Genomic DNA, 26,762 nt, shown 5'->3' with positions numbered 1-26,762 from the left:
ATCCCTAACACTGAAGTGTTCTATCAGAAGCAAGGACATAGAGAGCTATTGTCAGCTGAGAAAACAGAACTGTGCATATATACATATAAATGTGCGCTGCAACAACTCAGAAATCATGAAAAATATACACATATAAACATTTAAAATTCACTGCTGCCAAGATCAAAGCTCTTCTTTTTATAAAACTAAATATGTCTCAGATCTATATTAATGTGAACTGAATCTGGAATGCATTATTCATTCTTTCTTCTAAAGTCAGGCTCACAGCAGGTGAATGACTTTGTTGAAAAGAAACAGCAAAAGTGCCTCTTGTGAAATGAATAACACTAACAGCTAAGTGGAGGTATAATGGCAAATCTATTTTATCATTGCTGAAATGCTCTGATGCCAAGGGAACGGGCATTATAAAGAAAGGCAGGCAACTATCTGTAACGAGGTGTCACCTAGGTGGGTACAAAATCCTAATGCAGGAGATGATTGCAAATGAGTCCAGTGTTCCTGAGTCTCCACTTAGAAGGCTCTGGATGCTATGTCCGTATGCAGACATGCACATGCACACGTACATACATACATACCATTCAAATTGTTAAAGTTTAACCACTGGTCACAGGCCAGAGATGGACTGAAAAAGACACCAAAGATATTGGTTCACATGGAAAGGATATTTACAAATATTTTTTATGACATATAAAAAAGCCCTGTATGTCACAGTTCCTAGCAGAGACTATTTCATGGAAACGAAACCGGTTTGGAAAGTTGAAAGGTTTTTACCATTCCAGTTTGGAACTCTCACATGCAATTATTCCCACTTTAATTGTACCTTTAGTTGTGCTTGACAGAGTCTTTCTCTCTCCTGTTGGCACTTAGGACTCCAGCCCAGGCTATGTGCTAGCAGTTGGATGACTCTATAACTTGTTATTTATAGTTACACTTTATCTGTTTTGAAAATCAGTATGAGGATAAATCAAGGAACCAGCACAACACAGTCAGTGAAAGTTCTTATCATTTGAGCCAAAGATGTGACATTTATGAACCTCTATTTAGAGGTTTACAATTCAATTTCTTTTTTTTTTTTTTTTAATATTAGTATTCCTCAGCCTTTGCATCCAAAGCTTGTTTAGGGTTTTCTGACATTGGTGTATTGTTTAGTTTGAGGGTTGGGTTTTTTTTGGTAATTTGATTCTTTATTGATAATTTTCACAAAATCTATTATATATTTTAGTTATTTTTTATTATTGATGTAGTGAGGTTTTGTTGCATAGTTTTGGTAACTTTGTTTATTTGAAAACTGGGGTCCACAATGCCACACAGCTCGTTTTCTGTATCATAAGCAACCACTGTCATTTATGATAGCCATGGCTTCAAAATTAGATTCATGTGCATGGCACTTAGCCCAAGAAAAATATCTTTACATAGAAGTGACATGCTCCATTTTAAAGTAACTCGGTGCTGCAATATATGCTTCACTGTTTTGGGACTATGCAGACATATTCACTTTGTAGCAAGTTCCATCAAAATATTTCAAACTAAGAAGTCATAGACATGCACTGTGTTTAAATGTTTCACAGGAAATGCTACAGTCATCTAAAAAAAACCATAAAACAAGCCCTTCTTTTCTGAAAAAATGTACATGTAGATTATATTTATTATTATTTAATTTTACCCATTACTATCTTACTAGATAACAGTAAGTGCATGAAAGATCACAGCAAATGGCCTTTCATTCACTAAACCTCTGAAGTTGTAACTACAGATAGATATATATATATTTCTGTTGTTAAGAATCTGCTAAGTTCATATATACATCAGAAGTTATTTTGTGTCTCATCCATTTGTCCCTCTATCCTAGCTTGTCTAAATTGCACAGTATACAGTGAAGTCAAGTAACTCAAAAAACTAGTTTAATTATAACCGCTGTTAAAGATTAATTACCTCTTTTCTCCTTTAAGAAACAGATTACAGAAAGCAAAAATATTATTTTGCAAAACTGAAAGCCTGGGGGACCCTTTTTATATAATACCTGTACGGGACAATTGTGGTAGATGTAGGCAATTGGTAAATTTTTGGTCATGCTGAGCTGAGCAGATGTCAGTGGTGCTGTTCTGTGTCTCCTTCCCAGAAATGAGTCCATCTCTCCATATCTCCAGAGTATTGGAAACAGACTGGAACACCTCCAGGCACTTACAGATTTGGATGTGGTACCCTAGCTCTGCTGTTAGGCACTGTGTCTTCCAGGCTACTGTTTAAAATATTACCCCATCTCAAACTGATTGCAAAGATGAACAGACAAAGCTCGTTTATTTAGATTCGAGCTAGGGGGTGGGATTCAACCTAGTGAACAGGTTCTGGCTGAGGTATTTTGCTTCATCGTAGCTAGTTTGGGGCTATGTTTTGGATTGGTGACCAAAACAGTACACTGTTGTGATGTTTTAGTTAGTGCTGAGCAGTGCCTACACAGCATCATGGCCTTTTCTCCTTCTCACCCCACCTGTGAGTATGCTGAGGGTGCACAAGAAGTTGGGAGGGGACACAGCCGGGACAGTTGACCCCAACGGACCAAAGGAATATTCCATACCACAAGACGTCTTGCTCAGCAATAAAATTGGGAGGGGGTGGAGGCTGGCCAGGGCTGTTGCTGCTCAGGGACTGGCTGGGTATTGGCCAGCTGGCAGTGAGCAATTCAGGTTGTTTTTTATCATTTGGTTTTCTTGAGGTTTTGTTAGTTTTGGGTGGTTTTTTTTTTCCTTATGTTGTTTTCTTTCTTCCTTTTTTATTATTAAACTGCCTTTATCTCAACCCATGAATTTTTGATCTTTTGCCCTTCTGATAGTCTCTGCATCCCACTGGCTGGGGGGGTGAGCAAGCAGCTGTGTGGTCTTTAGCTGCCTACCAGCATTAAATCACACCTAGAATAGCCTAAGCTATCACAATGAAAGCATGATTAACTGTAGTCATGAGCCAAGGCAAGGAACAGAAATAGGCTTTGGAAATCCCAACTATGTTAATATTTGACGCCTGTTTTCATTTTAAGTCAGATACCTGACTGGGCAGTCATCATCATCTGGATCTCTAGCAGTTACAACGCCCACCAACGAACCACTCACAGCTGCTTCAGCAATCTCCATCACATAGTTCTCCAGGGTGAAAACTGGAGGTTCATCAGCATCTTCCACATTGATTTTTACAATGGTTTTGTCTTCAAATGGTCCTTCTTTCAGAAAACGGTCATCAGTGTACCTGTTTACAACTTTTGCTTGAATACTGTATCTCCTCTTGCTCTCATAATCCACTCTCTGTTAAGAAAGACAGTGAGATGTGGAATATTTCTTTCTCCACCTTTGAACTAGAGTGGTGTGAGATTAAAGACAAAATAGTGCTACCCTTCTTTTAAGAATGTTTCTAAAGTAATTACTTCTAAGATTTCTTTTTTAATCTTAAAAACACTTTAAAATTAAACTGTGCTATGCCATTGTTTGCTTTCACATGTAGGCTGACTTTAATGTTATAGCTAAACAACACTGTAAAAAAAGTCTTCCTGTAAAATGTCAGAGCCCTAAGAAAAACAACTTCTTGTATTAGTACTTGTATTTCCAACATAGGAGTAACCTTAGTAAACACTGTTCTTTACTTTTACATAAACAATGCAAATCAGTTAATCTGTAGGGGTTAAGCTGAGTATGTTAAAATTTAGTCTCTAAAGAAAATAAATTCCAGAAGGCAACACTGTTTAATAAACACTAGTTTATCACTATTTTAGGTGGTCATTATCTTATGTAATTAAAAAAAGAAATACTAAAAAAACCCCAACCTTCCTGAAATGCAATAAATCTAAATTAAGCCACAAAACATACAAAGAAACAAACAAAACCCACTAAAAAACCCAGAACCAAACCAAACCAAACCAAAGCCCAAACCAAATTTCTAGCATTCCAATCAGGCTCCAGATTTCACTAAGCTATCAAACTCCATCATCAGTACAGATAATGACCTGGATGACCCAGAAATCTTCCTATGTGATTCCAAAATAAGTCGTAGAGTATAAAAGCCTCTTAAATATCTTAATTCATAAACTGGTATGTTTCTGAGTGTCTTTTCAAACCTATGTCTTAACAAAAATTCCACTGTCTATCTAACATTGTAATACGTTCTGGCTTCAGTTAGGTTTAATGGGAGGTGTTGGAAGGGAGGCAATATTGTGTACAATGTATCGATAAAGATTTTACAGATGATGCACAGAAGAGAGAGAATGTTTTTTCACAATGGTATACACTATGCTGCACAGCTAGTAATAACATTAGGATACTTTGATTACCACTATTTTGCTTAGAAATAATAGGAATGAGTTAAAAAAAGTAAACAGAAATAAAAGCATATTTCTTTTTATCTCCTTAATATGTTAATCAAATCACAAAGCCTGAAGAAAGAAAAAATAGTTAAATCCAAAGCAATAGGCTTTTTTTAAGTATCCAGCTTGCCTGAGGAGATTCTTTCCAGTATTTAGAGATGTTTTAGAAGGTTTCTGAGCTCTCACCTTTTTTAATAAGATAATTCCTTCTTGAGTCTCATTGTTAGTAATGATGTCAAAAACATCTGAGCTATCTCCTTCAATGAAATAGTTCATGGCTGCATTCTCCCCTATGTCGCTGTCTTCTGCGAAGACTGTGCCTACAGTAGTGCCGACAGGAGCCTCTTCAGAGACGCTCAGATAATAGAGTCCTAAAGAAACAAATACTGACACAGTTTAGCGATCTGCTGTGGTTAATAGCTGTTGTAGCTATGATGGCCTGAGGCTCTCAGAAATTTGGGGAAAGCCCCCATCTTTTATGAGAGCAATGTATCTAATCCATCAAGGGATAGATCTTGGGAGCTGAGGGTGACAACCTTTCCACTCGACTCCTCCTCTCTCAGCCCCATTTTACCAGTAAATAAAGAGCTAAGGAGAACCGACAGGGTGAAAAGACAGTGGAGGGCAGCACTTCCCAACTACATTTTACTACTGCTTCCTGACAGCCCAGCCAGCAGCTGGGAGTTCCCTGGACAGAGAAGGTCACATCATTTGCCAAAAAGTTTACAGTATCTGTCAGCAAAGAATAAAGACAGGAGAAAAAGAAAGAAGGTGAGTGAAAATGGTACTAAATATCCCGTTGTCCAGTTTGTAGGCTTAGGGCAAACTATATGGAAAGCAGTTTAGTAAGTCATTTGTCTACAAAGACTAGTGATGAAAACAGCAGGCCTGGGGTCTTTTGTAATAATAGGTTTTCTTTTCCTCTTTGTTTTGAGCTTTTGTGTGGGATTTTTAAAAATTATTATTTAAATCTGTATGCTGAAGTTAAAACACAGACATGTTCTGAAAAGACTTACCAGTGAACTAAATAGAGTTTCAGTAGATCTAAGTTTCCTCAAAGCCTCAACTACTGTAAGTAGCTTATACTCACGCTGTTGAAATTTAGGTGGATTGTCATTGATGTCGGAGAGGTTGATGGTAACAGTGGCTGTAGCTGAAAATGCCCCTGCTTGCCCAACCATATCTTTGGCTTGGATGATGACCAAATACTGATCTTTTGTTTCTCTATCCATTTGGGAAGCCATTCTGATGACCCCTAAAAATGAAAAGTATAATATAATAACATAAAATGGTCCAATTTTTCCCAGCATTTGAGCATATAATATAGGTATAAGATGTGTCATTGGACACAGCTATGGGTTTACATTCTAAAACCATGCACAGCACAACTGTCTTAATACTGGGAATCAGTACTCTTGGCAACACCTGCACAGTATGACAGATCCATTCTGCATACTTAGAGTTCTGGGGAGCAAAACACACCAAATATCTCCCCTACCATACATAACCTTCTTTCTTCCCCAGAAATGAGGATTTTGGAGGGATGTCACATATCTGTGGTTTCTCCAACATAGAGGTAGATATGTGACATAATGAGTTGTAGAGTTGTTAACCCAGAAGTGTTCCTAGGTCCATTTGTTGGATGGGGTACTCAGAATCCAACTCTTTTTTTTTAGCAAGATAACATGCTAAATAAATTGTTGATTCTCTAGAGACAAAGAAAGAACTGGGGTTTTTTTCACATGTAAGAACTATACAAATATGTACAAGTGTAGGGTCATATCAGTTGATCTTTGTGTTGAACTGAAGACAGACGTTTTTGCTCACATCCATTTTATCTTAGTTTATCAATGTTTTCAAGTTACAAGACAATTTGCAGTACCTGTCTTTGGCTCCACAGAAAAATAAGGCTGTCCCTGAATGAGACTGTAAAGTAGACGGGCACTATTCCCATAAGAAGGATCATCACCATCTGTAGCTGTTACCTGTGTAACCGAAGTACCTCAAGGAAAAAAATAAAAATGATTATGTTTATCTCACCATTACAGAACATAAACAACATAAACTCTTTAAAAAGCTTTTCACATACCAGTTATATTAGCAAACAGTCCTGAAAATTTAAAGAAGGAAATGACATCTTCTAAAATTTATCATTAAAAAGGGAAAATATTTCCTCTGCAACTCTCCTTATTGCATTCAAATTTTTAATTAAAATTAAAGTGTATGACTTTTCAGCACTGTATTTATATTTCTTAAAATATTACACATCTTATACCTTTTCCCCTAATTTCTGCTACATGAGTGAAGTACAGCAAATTGTTTCTACTCCCCTTGTATATTTTTGAAAGCATTTTATGGAAGTTTCCCATGAGAATAAGAAAACACAGCCACTTTATCACCAGTAGGCCCACTGGTGATAAAGAATTGAATTGTTAGCAAGCAAAGCAGCCAAGAAGTATAACAAGGCTCTGATAATATTTTTTAGCCTTGAGTCTTTAATGAGCTTGTCCCAGGACAAGAGTCATGTCAGAATCCCCAGTGCAAAAGGCACAGCAGAATCAATCTGCAGAGCTTGATTTTTGTCTCTAGCTGGAAGATGGTTATATCTTAAATACAAGATCGACAACAATCTCATGGCACATCACTGATGATTGTCCTTTAAAAGAAGATATTCACAGTAGCATAATTTTGTGAAATAATCATTATTTTTGTCTTTTTTTCCTCACCTAGGTTCTGCATAAGAATACAAATATCACTTCTCATGAGGAACAGCAGGAAATCAAGCTACTTTCTAAAAATTTCTGGCATACGTTCACATGGTTGCACCTGCTTACCAATATAGCTGTATAGTTATGCTGGAGGAGAAAAGAAGAAGAAATGATGGAGTGCAAGGAGTTAGACCAGAAACACCTTTTTAACTACAAACTCAAAGTTGATACTTATCCCCAATAAAACACATATATGAATTTCTGAGTTTTCTAGTACTTCAATGGTTTTGTTTTTAAATAAAAATTAAGAAGGCTTTACCATATAAGTTTATGCTGAATGAAATATTTAAATTATTTTTAAAAATATTTTTTGCATTTTCTCACAATTTATTCAGCAGCAATCCAAGTGATTCTATAATGCATGTTACTTTCTCTCAGAGTGGAGACACGCTACTAGATGTTATTAAATGCCACCAACTTTTGGAGCTATATGTCCTTCAAAACATACAATACCAAATTTGTGATATTTAGGTGTGTATTAGGTGCGTGTATAGAAGTTTACATATATGTATACCTCTCCCTATTGCTCTGGAGAAATTTAAAGATAAAATAACAGATTAATATTTAATCAGGACACATATATGCTTCAGAAATAACAGTATTCTTTAATAAGACTGAGGGGTAAAGAAAATCCTTAGCTACACAACTGTTAACTTTGTATCAACTGTGGTCTCTGGAAACCATTTTAATACAGCAAATTAATCCTCTAAGACAATTTAGCATGACGAGAATGCAGTTGCTTTGAAAAAAATTTGAGTGCTATTTAGGAAGTGATCAAGAACTATGAATAATCCAACAGGTACAGTCTGTTATAAATGCCATTTCCTACTAAATAAATGCAAGTTACCACAACTACATTTAGAAATGGACTTGTTTAGACCACCATATTTAATAAATCAGGAATAAAATCCAACAAATATAGGACTGCAAAGTTATCACTACAGTTTTTTGCATCTCATTCATTTCAAAGTGGATTTATTTTCTACACAGTTTCTAACCATTAGAAAGACGCGTTGAATCTAAAACAGCATTTGCTGCTTCCCTAAGCCCCAGCCTCCTTTTCTGCTTGCCTATTGACCCTTCCAGAGTATAGCAGAAGTCAGAAGCATGGAATTTGCCCAGCTGGTCTCAGTGAGATGCAGCTGGTGGATATGATGGAAAGGTGGGAAGGCAAGGGGCCTCTGGTAAAGAGGGAGACAGTCTGCTGGGAGCAATAACAGATCTCCGGCACTCTCAGGGTGGGAGACTATTTTTTTAAACTGAGATGATAGGAGGCTATGTAAAGAGAAGACTATGGTTTCTCACATTTTTTTAGGACAAAGATTTCATGATCACTACATGAACCTTTATATTAAATATGGACTATGGAATAAGCAGAAGAAAAATATTATCCTGGGTTCAGAATACTTTTTCAGCTTTTAATTTTTCACTGCCATGAAGCCTGTATTTCTTTATACATTTAACCTGAAGCACAAAAAAAAAAGCAAGCCATTTGGTGAACAGAATCATGTTTACCTAGACATTTGTATCTGAGTGACAGAAGTTACAATGTTAATATTATGTACTCAAAAACTCCAAAAAGCCATTTTTTTGTAACTCAAAGTTTAGGAGAAGAATAATTGTTCTGTTACAAATAATACTTTTTAAAACAATCAATGAGCACGTATCCTCCCCTAAACAAACAAACAAACCCCAAAACCCCACCTCTTGACAGTCCAGCCACGACAAGATATAATTGACAATCCAGCCATCATAGAGTTTCACAACGTTTATGTGAAAATGGATATCGTGACAGAGACAAATTTACTGAATATGTCTGTGGGCTTTCAAACACACATTTTTGAATACGGGACTCTGTAGGATGTTGATCTAAGCATTAGCCTCAAATATGTGTTTTTTGTACACAGTAATGTCTTAAGATGGATAGTAAACATACTTACACATTTTTTTGCTTTTTATTAGATTTATTTAAGGCAAACTACATTTAGCTGATTGCTGCCTAAGATTTTTCTTTGTATTCCTGTAGCCTTGGTTTTACCCTTCTTTGGCAAAACGTTGTAGCGCCACTTATATATTGCCACCTCTTAGGTAAACTGTAGGGTCCTCATATGGCAAATAGTTATTCATTTTTCTAACTAGAGCTTGAAATCTATAAAAACATTAATATATTAACATAATGATATATTATTGCATCTGATTCTTAACCATTCCATCATATATACTGCATTTGTAGAAGTTTAACAGCTATATGGAAGGTGCTTAATGCAAAATTGTACCAAATGCCTGAGGGAAAATCACAGTCCTGTGTTCTCGGAAGAGTGTACATTTGCTGACACGCTTTTCATATACTTTGACACTTGCATATAAAATCCTAATAAAATTTAGTACTGAAGATAAAAGACAGCTAAGAAAGGAGTAAAATGTATTCTAGTTTGTTGGCACATTAGCGTATATATATTGATATTTGTACCTAACTTTAGGCAAAATTATTTGTGTCTATTTTCTGTTTTTCTGTGGTTCTCTGAGGCAAGTGGTTGGCTGTGAGTTAGTCTTGCCTTGCTTTCTTAGTTCCAGGCAAAATGTTCACTAACAGTGAACTGCTTTCCCAAGTATTGCTTACTGAGTTTGTTTTCTATGAGGAAATTACTAGGAGATCCCAGGTCTAGCATCAGTGAGCTGAACTGCTGCTAGAGAGCTCTGAAACAGAGCAAAGGCCAAGTGTCTTTACTGCACTGTATCATTTAAACTAATACTGGTCTACATCCTTTATTATGCAAGGGGATGTTCTATTCTACTGGGAGAAAAGGCACTGATATAATGATCTGTTACAGTAACTACTCTGCAAGTTTTAGTTGGTTACTGTTTCTATCTACTGTGAGACTAGGAATTTCCTTGTAAGGATTAGTGCTTTAGGATGCACACAAAAAGAGGTTTCACCTCAGAAGCGCAGTCCCTACCCTTTAGGAAGCAGGGTAAGGGAGCCCAGAGAAGTTCTCATGGCATGGCTCAGCTGTTTCACTGGAGCTGACCGCTGTGAAGATATATACTATTTTATACCACTCCACTCGCGTTCTGTATGCCAAACCTACACATTAGTATGCCAGTAGTGTAGTAGTGTCCACATGGAAGTAGTAGGTGAAAGAGTGATCTCTGAGATTAACGTAGAAGAAGCAGTGTAGAAAATATTTCAAGATACATAGGACTGACCTAGATTCACATATCATACACTGGATCATCGCAAATCTGAGAGTTTACTATTTCAGGTAGTCTGTGTCTGAGAGAGGAGGCACACAGGGATCTTGTTTTATTTTTCATCCATTCTGACAAACGGGAGCTGGTGTTACTTCTGATTTTTTTTCATATATTTCTGCATTTTACTGGAATTTTTTTCCTATAACCTTGCAGCAATCTCACAAAGTAAATTAAGGTTTTTGCAGTTTAATTAATCTTATGCTGAAGTGATATGATATTTTAGGAATTTAAATATATGATAGATGACACAGGAGGTTGGAAAAAGACTACAGAGCCTTTCATTCTTAGGGTAGCAATTTATGGCCAAATGAAGTCAATATAGACTGAAACTTCTCATGTGTCAACTGCTTGTTGGTGGTTTCAGGTGAGAAACAGAGGTATACAGGAAAAGATTACTACTGTTGGGCTTGGCCATACATACCACCCTATCTAGCTTTTTTCTTTTTTTCCCAGATAGCCATCATTAAGACAGCTGCTCATCATTAAGACAGGAAGATAAGATAGAAGAAAATCATAAGTCAATTTCTGAAATACTTCTGTGAATGGTTACAGGTCTGTGTCAGTATAAATCTAGCTATTATCAGCTATTTTAGCACCATATGTGTAAGAGACCAAGTGCCTCATAAACAAAGCTTTACCACAGGGGAAAAAAAAAAAAAAAAAGAAAGAGAAAAAAGGGTTTTGTCAAAGTCCTAAATCTGTGTAAACCCAGATAAAAATACCCAGATAATTCTAGACAATGAACTATACTGATTATTACCATGAACACATTAAAAAATGCAAATGTTCTTGACAAGGCACCTGTCTTCCCATCTCCAAGCCTGAAGGAGTAAGCAAGATGCAAAGGTTAGAAGTACCCTCTGAACAAGCAACTGATTATGTTAGAAAAAGTTATTTGACTGACAGCTCAGATGCAGGAGTCTTGAGACAAATAAGTCTGTCTGCATGGAAGAAAGTGGCAGTGGAGAAGCAATCACACACCCAAAAGTGATTTCCCTGGTAGAGGGTGGTATAAGCAGGGTGACTAGGAAATAAATTGATTAAACGGATGTCTTTTGTAGCTGTTGCTGCTAGTGATGGTGAGCTTCTGCTTCCTGGCATAAATTAGGATACTAACCCCACTTTTGATTAAACCCCAGGCATGAATATCCTTTTCTTGCAACTGCTATCCATGCTGGCAGAAGATAAAGTTTACAGCTCCCTGAGAAAGATCCACTGAATCTCCCCTAAAAGTTGAATGGGCAATGCTGAATGAAACATAATTTTTATTACCTTTTATGATTGCTGATGCTATTACATTAATGATCTCATTAATTCACATAGTTCTATGTAGCACAATATTTGAATTTCTTTTCAATATTATTTGTAATAGAAATAACCAGAAGAGATAGGGGTATAAATTTAAAAGATTACTGGGATTCTTTTTGTAAGATTTAAAGGAACCAGTTTTCCTTTGACTTTGAAGATAGTTATTTGGAGATAGCAATATCTATATCATGTTTATTTATGTCAGCTGCATTCACACTTTGGTTTTTTTTAAGGTTTTAAAGGTATGTATATACACATTATGTATGCGTATGTGTATGTACACATGTATGTATATATACATGTTTATTTGTCAGATGTTGACTTTACTTTGTATTTGTTGTATTAAGTTTCCAGGTACGTGACAGATCCTAGTACAGGTCTGTTTGATTGTGTGGAGGTGGGGAAGAAGAGATGCAGGGATTAAGTTATTCCTCTTGACAGGAAAATTACGATTCATGTGCTTAGGAAATCAGAAGGCAGTCCTTCACTGCACACCATCTAGTCCAAACAAAGAGAAGCTGACTGATAGGGAAGAGACTTGGCAGTGTAAATAGGTAGGAATGATACATGGTGTGAGGGTGGTCATCACCCAAATCAGCTTCATACCATTCCTGTTCTGAACCCATTACTTATAGGAAGGAAACTATCCCGATCTTTGGGGGCAAAATCGTGAGTGCTTGTGATGTGAATGTGATTATTTTCCAGTTACAGTACAATATGATTTATGCTACACAGGCTATAATAAAGATACATTTTTAATTATTAAACAGAATCAGAGCAGACTGAAGGATTTGAAGGATTCTGTTGAGTACTTACCGGTTCAACAATGCTTATATTTATGTCCTTAAGAGAGTCAGCTGAGGTCAGAGGACCTTAAAATTTATGTGCATGCTACTTTTCTTTCAGGTAGAAGCCTGAAGAGCTGACAAGTTGCAACAACATACACCGAACAATTTTCTAGAGACTAGGGTGCTATACTGATCAAAAAAGTAGTGAAATCTCTTAAACCCAAATCTCCTTTGCAGTGTTACTGGCTGTAGTACTCCACATATTTCAAATGGTAATGTTATATTTTTAAACAAGTACCACTTTCAAGGCTGAATCACTGATGGGAAAGACAACTTTCTATAGTCAAGCCAAGCATGTGTTCAGATTCTGTAAAAGGACTTGCATACACGCAGGTACCTAAATATTTAAGGCAGGGTGTTAAGTAGAGGTATGCACAACCTTCAGTTTAAGCAGATACCTCTGCAAATTTCCAAGCTTCTAGAATAGTTTGCTTCCTTATCACTGAAAACAGTCTATAAAATATGCTATTAAGATTTCATATCAATATAGCTATCTAGAAAAAAAATCAGGAAATGAAGATTTTATTTCACAGCATTTTGGTTCATACCTTCAGGTGACATCTCTGGAACAGTGGCAACATAAGGTCCATCCAAGAACTGTGGTTCATGATCATTGATGTCTCGAACCTTGATAATAAATTCTGATTCAGGTTCAACTGGAAGCTGAGTGCTCCTGTTAATTGCTTGTGCTCTTAGGGTGTAGAAGGGTTTCTTTTCTCGATCCAGCTTTTGTGTCACATAAATTTTGCCATTATTTTCATCAATGGTAAAAATGCTTCCAGCTCCCTCTCCAGTCAAAATGTATTTTAGCTTGCCATCCTGCTTGTCTAAATCTGATTTCAGCTGTAAGTACAAAACAGAAAAATAAGCCACATTTTGGGAGGAATGACGTTTGAAAATATTCATGTTAGGCTTTGTTTGTTTTTATTCTACAGTGAACCCCATCACTAGTGAGCCTTCTTGGATACTGATATTTAAAAGATGGTTCAGTCACATTTTCAGCCAGTCACAGCTCAGTTTTAAAGTATTGATATAACAGACATATACATGCATGGTAAACCTGAAAAAAAAGATGCTTCAGCCACTTCGAAGTGAAGGGAATGAATGTAAGTATTTGCTTTAGTTCATTGTTTCATCAGCTTCCATAAACTTCTGCTGAAAACAATGCAAAGATCATTAAACATTACCTAAATTTTTTATTATTACAAATGACAAGGGTACTTTGTAAGTTTTATATATATTTTTGTATTTAGCAATACTAAGTGTAAATACGAGAGACAGTGATGTTCTATTTCTGTTGAAATATTAAAGAGGTGAAAAGCCATTTTGTGGTATAAGCCTGTATTATTTATTCTAAAATAAATTGATAGACATTTTCCATTTCCTTCCAGGGTGATCTGCATCCTGCTGTCTTGCTAAGATGAACTTCATGATGATGATTCCTCTGATGAAGCTGAGCCCTGGAGACCATTGTGGTCCAGCTGCATTTGTTCATGTCAACAAAATTGTTCTGTTAATGTTAAACAATATATAACAGTACTTTTTAAATAGTAATAACTTAATTTCTTTATATGTTAAGCATCCACAGTTGAATTTTATGGGAACACCAATTTTTATAGCCATCATTAATTCTCTTTTTTCTTTTTTATTTATATATTTTGGGTTTAGAATAAAAGATGTCAAAGTCTCTAAGAGCCTGGATAATCATTGAAAATCCAATGTGAAAAAAAAAGAAAAGTTTTCTTTCAGCTTGTTCCTCTTACAAAGCAGTGGGTTTTAAACGCAAATAATGTCTACCTGTTGACTTCAACAATCTTACTGTTTGTCTTCACGCTTATTGACCCTATAGCTCAGTGTAGGATATGAGGCCACAGAGTGGGAAAGAAGTAACTATGGGGTGTAAAGGGCACATGTCCCTATTGGATCTACTCAATATATTTTGTAATAGCTTCTGAAGTTGGAAAAATAATTTTAAATTTTATTTGCCCATGCCTTTTGAGGATTTTCATAATGCATCTTCATGAATCAAAAGGATAGTTTATTCAGATTGTGACTGGGACACTTCTCTGAGATATGAGGAACAGATTCAAGTTCCTGGTCAGAGTTGTGTCAGAGTATTTAATCTCTAAACTACACAGAGTTAATTCCCCTTGCTAGTAAAAGAGAGAGAATTTTCAAGGCTAAGGAGTTTAGAACCATTTAAAATATGAACAACTTAAAATCAAATATTTTCAGCATAAGCAGTTTTGTGCAAAATATGGGGCAGGTTCACCCCTTTATGAGTGGTCTTGCCAAATTCATTTTAATACCACCCAGATTTAGGATCTGGCTAAGGGGCACCATAGATTCTTTTTGATCCATAAATCTTCATTTCCTTTTCATGAACCCAGGACATGGGAAAGGTGATGAATATATAGATCTTTAACCTAAGATGGGGTTCGGGTGTGATCACAGAGTGCATCAAACCCTTAGAGACTGGAAGCATGCCTTGGACTGGTTGTTTAGGCATAACCTGTGTTGAACTGCTTCACTCAGAATCATTTATCTCCAGAAGATTTTCATGACCTTGACCATGTTAAATGAGAGGTCCCTTACAGATGACATTTGCTGAGAAAGCATACTGAAGGTTCTTAGTTTTCCTGTTTTATTAGGCTAGACATGGAAGAATAAATGGTCTTTCTGTTGTAAATGAGAAAGCAGAACAAGAATTGATGTACTTGCCCTCATAAATCTGCCACTGAAGTACTGATGGACACATTTCTTTTTCTTAAACATGATAATAGAATAGGATTAATGAGTATGTTAAATGAAATTTAAAGATTGAGCTTTGAATCTGACTGCAAAAATATGTTGATACGGAATAGTGACTTAAAAACACAGGCTCTCTGCCTTTGTATTTTCATTAATGCAGTTTCCTTCAGTGCCTTACTTACTAAAAATTTGTGTGCTGATGGTAGCCTATCTATTCATTTACTGATATCAGAGCATATTCTACTCAATAAAAAGAAACAAGTAAGTATGTCTGATTAGACAGTAGTTAGACTGCAATATATTATCCATAATCTTCAGTAAAATTTCCCCATAGTTTACCTGTGAGAAATAAAAAGGCAAGATTATGAATTTTTTCTAAAGCTCTATGAAAATACATGACACTTATGAAGCTTTTATATAGGAAACTGTTTTCCAGCTATGGGAAAAGTAATAATAATTTAAAAATGAGTAGATCTACACTTGTTCTTTCAGAAGTGAGACATCACACTTCCATAGCAGTTACTTCAAAGGGGATGTGAAAAAGTAATTAATGAATTTTGAGCACTTCACCCTTTGGGCCCAATTAAATTTTAGTGCTAGTTAATTAGCAGTTAAACTTACTTTGCTTCATTCATCTAGAAAATGCCTTAAAGAAAAGAAAACTAGATCTCAAGATTACAATGACTTCTAGTATACAAAAATAAATAAATAAATAAATATATGAATTATAATAATAAAAAATACTAGATAGAAGAAAGGGGCAGATAAAGCCTCATTAAGACAATTATCTTAAAGTACATTTTTAAAGGAGGGTGAAAAATAATTGCTCGTTGTTCTAAACCTACTTTAATCTAATGAACCATGCAGATTCCTGTAGTTTCTCAGTGGTAAAAGGATTTAGTATTAATCTGCTTCATTAAAAATTAATGAGGGGTAAATCAGCTGCTACTTAGTGTAATAGAAAATCATGCTAAATACTGTTTGTAAACTACACTGCACTCAGTATGGCTGCTTTGATGCAATGCCAAAAATAGCACAAGCAAATTGCCAGATGTTGATGAATGAGTCCTTAACTTTCATTCAGAAGACAGAAAAGAACTTTTCAGCTTGATAACTTCATCTGCTGTGTATGGAACTAGTTTTAGTAACATAGTGACTGTGGACTTTCCTTGACAGCGCACATAGGTTAAGGAAGGTCCTTGGTACAGCAACGACCTCCAGCTCTTGGAGTTCTCTGACCCTAAGTCAAGTCACAGGAGAGGAGAGATGTTGTGCTGCCTAATTACAGCCCCCTGAGCTCCTCTTTCTACCTTTCTTGATAATTCCAGGACACTGGAGATGCTTGCTCTTCAAAGTCAAGGTAGTAAGCTGCTAATCAGCAACGTTGCATCTAACCTTGTACCATCTTTCAATCATTACTTATCATACCTGTCCAACATACACAGGCACCACTGAAGTCTGTTCCTCAGTTGCAAAAAGTGGCTCCCACAGCCAGCCACGTTTCACTCTTCGAGATGCTGTGAAAGACAGATCTATGTTTTGAGCGCTGTGAATCTGCGTACTTGGAGAACAAGACCAAAGCTGAACCAGCATCAGCATGAGAGATAGCAATGCAGAGCAATTCATGCTGAACCCTTCTTTCAATCAATTTTCATCTGTGGAAGAGGAGGAAAAAAGAAAAAAACTTTGACAAAACATCACTTTTGTCTTGCCACTTTTACATATTGATATTTTTCTAATATAAGAGCTGATTTGCAGTGTTAAAACCTCTTTCTAAAAGGAAAGACCTGAAACAAAGTCTGTTTCTATTAAAATAGATATTCGCTTAGACACTCTGGCATGAAAGTCAAATGTTCAACTTTCCTTTATGAATATCCTACACAGGGACTTTCTATACAAAAAAGAAAAATTATCCTTCAATTAATTCATCTTCCAAATTAAGCTGGGTAATTGCATTGTGTAGCCTAGGAATAATTTGATTGGAATAATTGTATGTTTCTGCTTAGGCAGGACTCATTTTGAGCTGCAGTCACAGAACTGCCTGAAGGGTGAACATCGAGCCTTAGTGGCCCTGATGACTGACAGCTGAAACAGAGCAGTGCAGATATTTTTTTTAACCTCTTCTTTCCCTTTTTCCTAACTGAGCAAAATGTCTGTAAAAATGCCGAAGGTCATAGAGTGCCATAAGAAGCAGCAAAACCATGCAACTTTATTCTTCCTTGTCAATTGAAATTGTCCTAAATTTTTTACCACCTCTGACATTCTTGTCTTTGATTAAGCAAAGGGCAAATGCATTTTCAAAGCTGTAGGCTTGTGCAGCTGGTTTCACTGGCAAAAAGTATTCTTTTAGAAAATGAAAGCTTTGCACAAAATATATGCTATTATTGACTGTTCAGTGATTTTTGGTACTGTAAATGAAACTCTGAATTTTAAATAACATGAAAGGCTGAGTTAAGAATGTCTGTCTTCTATGGGGCAAAAAGGAAAATTTAAAAAAATCCTTACCACACACATTTCAGGTCTTAAAACCCTAGTTTACAATGTCATTAGCCATTCTTTTCAAGGCTTTAGCCTTGAAGAACAACATATCCTATGCAGGAGCATTCTGGTTTATGAATTTATCACATCAGTCAGTTTGTACAACACACTGGAAAAAATGTTCGGCTGCATTTACTTTAGGCCTGAAAAATCCAGGAGCCTTTTACCTGTCCAGGATAAAATATGTATTTATGTATTTTAAGATAATGGCTTAAATAATAATGGTATAAATACCCATCCTTATGCAAAGAGGAATGTCATAATTGCTTAAAATGACAGACAGGTCATATAGACAACTATTTCTTTCCTTCCAGCAATTTTACATTACGTTGAACTTTATTCTGTTAAAAAGTAATCTGTGTATGAATATTTACTGAGAAAGAGATAAAGGAGTTCTAATAGTAAGTCACATAGAATTGTAGGTGTTAAAGTGTGCATTCTAATTCTTAACATTTTCTGGTTTTCAACTGTAAAGCTGTAATACTGCAAGATGAGACTTGAATGGAAGGAATGTGATTTGGGTACTCTTTCATTTCAGTTTTCTGTGGAAAATTGCTTATTTTCCTAAAGCTGCAAGGATAATATTTGTGATGTGGAAGACAAGGCCAAGAAAGCTCAACTTGGCTCTGAAACAAAGCTGGAGTGAGGTTTAAAAGGCCTAAAGGCATTGGAGAGACACTCTGTACAGTGGGTACATTTACGCTAAGCAGTAATTTGCACAGAAACTAATCTTGAAAATGAGCATTTTTTTATTGCAGTACATACCAAAGGACAGACAACTCAACCAATGAAAGCTGAATAGTCAAAGATACCTTTCTGAGGAACTGTAAAGACATTTATTTCAATCACTGTTTAAATGAGGAGACAGGTGTTCAGTCTGGACCAAAGCAAATGCTTCTGGCTACCCATTAGCTGGTGTTTTGGCCACTTGTTCTGACACTGCCCACCTTGTTCAAAAAAGTATTTCAGGTTTGTTGGGCAGTATTTCATGCAGAGTGAATGCCAAACAGACACTCATTATCCAGCTCATCTGACAGACACCGTGTATACACACAAACATAGTGAGGGTACAGAATATGGTTACGCTGGTCCACTGTTGGCCACCTTTTAGCAATGCACTCAGCAGTTAGACATCAGCAGCTTAAAGACCATAATTAATATTTTGGTCTGTTTCAGTGTCTTGTCTTTATTGATTCATGTTAATAGTCTATGATATACGGATTTAAGTGTCAAGTCTTGGACAAAATGAGGGGGAATAAACATTTTTAGATTTTGACATGTTGTACACTGTTACGTGTATAAAAAGAATTTAATTTGAAAATACAGATGGTAGACAAATTATTGTAAAAAACCATAAAGCTATGTAATGGAATTGAGAGTTATATGTATTTCTGTTTTTCTCATCTCTGCTATATCAGACATGCTCAATTTGCCTTTGCTTTTAGGACCTTTCAAAGCATATTTGCTTCCAATGTCTTACTCATTTGGCATTGAGACACTGCCTCCAGCCTCTGGCCAGCACATGTTGCCATTCTTTATAAATCCAATTGTTCCCTTGTGAAAAAATCACCTTCTTTCTATTCCACAGACTGTAACTCACTCTCAGAAGTAGCTCCTGTAAAATATCCAGAAATTAATTTCTTATTCTGTCCTCTATTTCTAGTCTTTCCTTAAAAAAAATCTAAAATTCAGTGTTATCTACTCGACGGGAAAAAAGTGTTCACAGTGTTTAAGGTGACTCTATGCTGAGACTGCTGCCTATCACAGTGACTAGTATTGTCTCATTATACCCTTGTACTCCTCTGTCTTTCTCTATCCATCAGTTGCCTCTTGTTTTACACTCAATTTGTAAGGTCTTTGTAAATGAAATGACCTTGTACTGTGTGTCATAATTATAATATGCAGCAGAAGGGAGGATTAGTAAAAGCACAGAGCTTTTAGGTGCTATAGTAATATGCACAAATAGATAAATTTTTAATACAATAATGTCTCATTGAAAAAAAAGACAAATATATTTTCAGAGATGGGCAAATGAGCAATCACTAATAATTTCCCAAGGGAATGAAAGAAATGGGGACCATTGTTCTGCTCCTGTCCTATTCTTCGGGAAGTACATGTCCACTCTCTCTCACTTGCATTGGATTGCAATAATAAAGACTGATACTTAGAACAGAGTAATGAGAATATCAGTTGCAGTTGTAACAAGCAGGCTACAGCTTTTAAAGCAGTATCTTCCTTTTATACTGAATGAAAATCACAAGTTTCCTGTAGACTAGGAACAGATTCACCTTCTTGCACAAAGTTGCAGAGTCCTTTGTTAGGTTTGTTCTAGAACCATCGTTAAGAGACATTCTGTCACCATTTGAAACTGGATATTAGTTTAGGTGTCCTGGTAGTAGTCTGACTTGGTTCTGAATACTCTTTGTTTCAATAATAGTGATTTATTTTACATTATGACTATGTCATTACATTACAAAATAATACCTGTTCCTGCATAGCATTGAAAGAATAACAACAGGAGGAATAAAAGTTTTAAAAAATACAGGCTTTGGGATATAGTGTTGTTATGTATTTGTTGATAGAAAAAATAAAGGACTAAGGTTGGAAAAAACAACAACCTTCTAAAGCATTAAAAAAAATTCCAAACAACAGATTAGAGTGAAGGTGAGGATAAATCCTGTTCTAGTTCTGTTAGCTGAAGAATAAGGGAAAAAAACAGCTGAATTTTATCACAAAACCCCCATAATTTGATATAAGTAAAGCCTTTTAATTAAGAAGTAGCAAAACACTGGAACATGATAACACGAGATGTGGTAGATGCTCCTTAAAAGGAGACCATTTGGACCATCTCATGTATGTACTTGATCCTACTGTACAGTAGGATTTTGAAACAGTGACTCCCAAAAAACCAAATTTCTCTGTCCTTGAAATTACTGAGCAGAACTAAAAATTCCAGACAGGAAGACATTTCTTTTGTGGAAACTGCTTTCGTCTTTGTTTGATTTAATAACATCAAGCAAACAACAACAACGAAGTGGAAAAAATCGTGTAAGCCAATCTAATTCATTATTATGCAGCTTCTGAAACATATCTCTTATCTCAAGCAGCCTAACATGGCGTTGTTTCAGTTGCAAGTTCTGTTCTGTGCATCAGTGTTATTATGATTATATTAAAATTTATCTCCCTTGTATGTTGCTATCTTTAATTTTCACTTAATAGGATAAAGAAGAAAGGATATTTGTAACTAACACGTACAGATCACTGTGCTAGAAAAAGCCTGAATGGATAGAAACCTTCATAGTTTCAACTATACATTTGTTCATTTGTACTATGTCTACTGACTATTTGTTCTAGTTGCATTTTATATGGCTGATTACTGATAATCATAGTTTATATAGTGCTGCTGCTCTATTTTCCTTCCAGAAAAGACTGTATACGGACTCATTTTCATTGACCAGTTTAGGTTTCACACAATACGGTTGATACCTATGCTGTATTACTTCTAGAATTCCCAAAGAATTAATCACACATATAGATACATATATAGATAGATAGATAGATATCAACTAGTTTAATTAATGCATATGTTTTGTGGTGTAGTCTCTTTTTTTTAATCTGTATAGAACAATGATAGAATCTTCCAGAGTGTGCAAAGTAGTGGACTTAATCTTATTCTTGCTGCTTCTTACCATTACTAAATTTCATATAGAGGCAGATAATATTTTTTACAGGTTTGGTGTGTTAGAAACTCTTAATTATCATTTTCATTGTGTTGAAAAATCCTCATTACCTTTCATATGATTTGATCTTTCGCAATCAGTGCTAATATATTTTTTTATGTACGTTTTCCATTCTTCGTGTATTTTAAGTATTTTATTTGGAGACACTAGAAGAAGGCATACTAAACCGCTAAGGAATAAATATGACATATTTAGCTCCAACTATGCTGGATTTGCCCTCTGGTTCCACTGATAACTACCATCGCAGATTGGCACAGGAGAAATCACTACTGTGACAGTAATGTTTAACTGCGCTGATAAAAAGCAACAGTGGGAAGAAAGGACTAAAATTTGCAAGAATTTGTTTTGCAATTTGAACTTCATTTTTTACTGAATATCACAGCTGTCATATGCCACACATACATACAGTGTGATTGACTGATTGATTGATTGTTTGATTGATTGATTGACTTTTGTGAATGGGTAAATTTGATACCAGTCCTGCTGCAGCTCAGGTCACCTTTTCTATAATGCCTCTCAGTTTATGTTTATCTGCCTGATTTTTTTCTTTATGATTAGTTTATCATTTAATATTGGTTTAGTTTTAACTATTATTTGTATTAATTTAAATATTTTAATTTAGTCTGTTTTTTACATTCGGGTCTTTCACATACTTTTTTTTTTTAAAATAAATTTGGACTGATACATTTAATAAGTGTGCTGAATTTAATTACACTGTGGCTATCAGAACTAACATTTAAAATGCAATAAGGCCTTCAGTTAATTAGTTAGAGCTGTATCAACAACAGTCTTGCGAGTCTGTGACATGACTAGCTATTTTAAAAGCTACTACTTAACCTCAAGAAGTGCCTTCTTTAACACATGTCTTGATGTGACATTTGGCCAAATTATATTGACTGGTAGTGCACATTAACACAGTATGGCTGCACGTGTCTCCTCTAGTCACCCAGCACTTCACTCACATGGAGAGCAATTACTTAGATATTATGAATGTGATATAAATTTCACTTCATTCTAATTGGTATATTATTTTCTTAGTTTTGTAAATATGCTATTGTACTATTAGGGAAGGCCTTCAAACTATTATAAAGAATCACCAGAGTAATTATCTGTCAGTTATACATGGACAAAATAGCTTTAGAGATATTAATATGTTAGTTGATTAGTGCCTTTAAGTCTGTGGATTTTAAATCAGTGCAGAGCTGACTGACTAGAAATCCTGTCATTCCTATTGTTTTATAACGATTTACTGACTATCTTTCCAGGTAGTATATTAACACATATTATCTGATCCTAGTATTTTACTAGAATATCTGTGGCAGTGTAGAAAAAGTCCAGATGGCATTTCAGAGGACAAAGCCCTGAGTCTTCAAAACATGACAAGCAGTAGCCAGAAGTCTGTCCATCTAGAGATTCAAAACACATTTTACAGTATCAAATCATGATTTTTATTTCTTAAAATCCTATGTCTCCCATTAAAACTCTATAGGAACTGTAGGGAAAGCTAAGACATTCGTTTTAAGCGAGGGGAAAAGGGTCAAAGCCAAAGGATGAGATTTCCTGCCGTGACTGAACAAAACAAGTGATAGAGCTGTTCTCTGTTCAGCCAACAAGCCAAAGGAGATAGTATAGAGGACTGGGTAACATATTCTATGTTTTATAGCCTCATGCCACGGTATCATTGGTCGTTCTCATTCCCTTAGCGGAGTTATATTAATCACCAAAAGACATGACTAAACTAACATGGAGAAACAGCCTTTTTCTGAGTTAAAGCCACTGACTATTGGCGCTGTTCTATTCTGCTTGACTTTTGTCATATAAAACTGGCTGCACAATGCCTATTTATTAATGGATGTTATCATAAAAGATAAGATAGCTGGTCTCTTGCCTTTTTCAACCCTCTTCCACCAGTATTATTAATACTGAGCAATTGGTTCCTGATCTGCAGTTTGCTGGAGATACATGTAGCTGGGACCAGCTCAGTATTTCTGGGTCTGGTTCAGCATTCCTATGTTTGACTTTCCTTAGGTGACTGTTGCCACTGCTGAGACTCTGTCGACAATTATAATGATTTTGAAATATGAAATAATTATTTCACTCACTGTTATCAATCATATTACACAGAGCTGGAAGTCCAGCCTCAAACGCTTCAGTCACACCCGAGGCAGAAGGAGACTCAAGTTTTCTCATTGCAATTCCTTTGAGCTCCTTTAGAAACAGACTGCTAAAATGTCTCAATGCATCTAAAAAGTCTCTGGGTACAAAGGAAGAGTCACCCACACCATTCCCATCAGCAGAATAGAGTGTGTGGGGAAGGATAAACTTCTGGTGGGCAAGACTCTGCCAGACTGCTTTCATTCTGCAGCGGTGACCTTTGGGAGTGCTGGTTAAGGTAAACACTGTGTGTAGGTGGAGCTAAATACAATCCAGTACGACTGTAAACTTTCTCTGAGAGTGCTTGTGTTACTGTTTTTCTGCTGGAACCAAGATAATATTAAAATTAAATCTGGAACATCATAAAGTAATAAAGAAGAATTAAAGGTTTCTTTTGGAGTCTACTGAAGTCACCCAAAGGGACCAGCAGGTATCACCAAGAATGCCACACTGACACACACACAGAGCTCCAGCAGGTTCCCCAAAGGTAATGAAACCTTTAAGGTTTCTCCCTGGGTGGTGTGGCATCTTCTTTCTTTTGGAAACATAGTTTTTCCACATGTTATTAACTGAAGAATAGAGGTTATTTGTTATTTGTTATTTGTTATTTGAAAGAAAAGGGAAAATTAAGTAGGAATATCTGTGTCTTTTTCCTAAACATGGGTAAATTAATTATTATATTTAGCTCTTTTTCACAGACTATTCTGCCATACAGCTATATCCTACTTTAGTCCAGATGCTTCCTAGCTAAAGAAAAATTGAAATGCTTACCTTAGGACTTAACTTTATGAAAAATTATTGCCATTTTCTGCAGTCATTCAATAGCTTCAGCAATTTTATTCTGATGAAGAAATCAATTTAGTAAACAGATGCTAAGATGCTAAAGTATTCAGGTATGCCAGTAGTTGTGGTACACTGCACTCTCTACACTAAAAATTAGCAAATGTTTAGTTTTAATAGTAGCTATCCTAACTATTACTATTATTTATTTTAAAGATAGTTTGCACTATACAAAATTATGACAACCCATGTCTTTTAGCATAAATATTTTGCTGATTTAAAAAACTAACACATGTACACAGTAAAACAGAAATTCTTGCCTTCTGGCATTTGCTTTTTATTGTAGAGAAGTAGCAAATACAATTATAAGATGTTGATTCAGTGGGCAAATCCTAGTGGAACATTTTCGGCTCTGCAGGATACCACTCAGTACTTGAGAACCACTTGTCAGCATAAGAACGTAAAGGACCACATTCTGTGATTCGCACTTCAATCTGTTTGCCAAATGATTTTCAGGAAGGCACTTCATGAAATCCCCCAAAACTTTCTTTAGGGTTCAGGTTCCTCTTTTTGCTTTCTTTCATAATTATTCTTTACATACATTAAAACTAATAGTGCAATGAATTCCACTTTCCCCTGTTTTTAAACGAGATTTAATTCCTCCAAAAAGGAAATGCCCAAGGATAAAAAGAAGCTTCAACATTTCAGTTAAGTGGATGCTTTTTGCTATAATTTGACTTATTGTTAAACTGATGGTTTTGGCTTTAGAGTCAGTTTTCCACATAAAATGAGGTAAATCAGAAACGCCCTTAAATGAAATCATCCAGTCTATGTCAAAGCGAAACTGAACTGAAATTAAATTCAAATGCTTGTATTTGAGGAAACTTACCGGGACTCACTTGTAAAGTGAATAAATAATCTTAAAACCCAGTCCCTTACAAGCAGTTAAACAAACCATGCCTTCACTTTAAAAAAACAAGCAAAAAGAAAAGATAATTTTTTCTTTCCATTAACTCTGTGCTCTGTTTATTAATAAAACATATTAAGGTAAATAGAGCAGGGAACAATTACTTTTAACAGCATTAATTTCCTCTGATACATAATACAGTTCAAAGACATAATTTAAATTCATGAACAATGTCTCTTGCATACATACATATATGCACCCTGTGCACCACCACAGTGGAGGTCAGTTGGAAACATGCTGAAAAAATGCACCTCCCTCAAAAAGTTTGCAATAATATCAGGCAGAAAAGGATAGAATTTGTCTGCTTTTTGATAGAGACAACAAACTGAAGAGTATTTGTAGTTTTCACAGTAGTGAGAAGTAGAGATGGAAAAGACTAAACTGACAAACTTGCTAAAAATATAATATTGTTTCTTGACTTTTTATTCTCTTAGTCTGGTTCTCAGCTGATGAATCTTCCATTATCTCCTGCAATGGAGTAACCTCAGTTTCAGTTCTGCTTAGACCTCAATGAGCAGAGGCTTGTCTCTCCGTTATTCCTTTTTATAATATTTCACTCTTTTGCTTCATTAGCAGGAACATATCCTTTTTCTTCACTCATTCTATCAAATATGGTAAAGGCTAATAACCTTTTTTTTTATCTGTCTCATATGCTGAAGATATATTAATCCAATGTGGTTCTTATTTTATTTCATTAAACTTTGTAAGCACTTCCCAGGCACCGAGGTATTCAGAACAAGATAAGAAGAGAGCATTAGGTCATCCAGGCCAAATAAAGGGTGTTGTATAATCAATTTCATGCCAAAGATTTTCAGAAAAGATTTCTTCTTTTTTCTGTTCTGCTTCAAGGTATGGAATAAAATATTCCAGGTATAGTCCAAAAAATCCCATCAGAGTTACAAATTGTGAATATTTTTTAATGCAATCACAATTTCTGACAGTCATTAAAAAAGAAAAAAAAAGAACAACTAAAAATCTAATGCCTTTTGTAGCTATTGATATTGCCTCCTCCAAAAATTCTTGACTTTAAAGGATATGAGTTACTTTAGACTTTTTGATATTCCTAGCATAACATCAGAGAATAGTTTCAGGTAAAAAAATAAACAAAAAACCAAACCAAAACAACAAAAAAACCAAACCAAAACAAAAACCTAAGTTGCATAGTATCCCAGACCTATGTCTTCACACTCTTCATAGCCAAGTTGCCTTTTCTTCCTATGATGTCTCAGAGCATAAATTTTGTCTATTACTTTCATGCTTATCCAAAAAATATAATTCCACTTTCTTTTATCATCTTGCTACTTGGAACAT

At 35.5% G+C, this 26,762-nt stretch overlaps 1 protein-coding gene across 1 annotated transcript in view; it reads right to left on the bottom strand.

Moving 5' to 3' along the window:
* Positions 1–26,762, bottom strand: part of CDH19 (cadherin 19) — a 72,396-nt gene that overhangs the window by 25,871 nt on the left and 19,763 nt on the right. The window contains exons 3-8 of the mRNA XM_075084606.1: positions 16,701–16,927; positions 13,070–13,364; positions 6,228–6,347; positions 5,436–5,600; positions 4,532–4,716; positions 3,040–3,293 (exon numbers count right to left, since the gene is read on the bottom strand). Of these exons, the coding sequence (XP_074940707.1) occupies positions 3,040–3,293; positions 4,532–4,716; positions 5,436–5,600; positions 6,228–6,347; positions 13,070–13,364; positions 16,701–16,898 (1,217 nt within the window). The 5' untranslated portion in view covers positions 16,899–16,927. The remainder of the gene's footprint in view (positions 1–3,039; positions 3,294–4,531; positions 4,717–5,435; positions 5,601–6,227; positions 6,348–13,069; positions 13,365–16,700; positions 16,928–26,762) is intronic.

This window comes from Phalacrocorax aristotelis, chromosome 2, assembly GCF_949628215.1.
Source record: "Phalacrocorax aristotelis chromosome 2, bGulAri2.1, whole genome shotgun sequence".
Lineage (NCBI taxonomy): Eukaryota > Metazoa > Chordata > Aves > Suliformes > Phalacrocoracidae > Phalacrocorax > Phalacrocorax aristotelis.
Note: the sequence above shows the minus strand (reverse complement) of the source record. Positions and strands in the feature narration are given on the sequence as shown.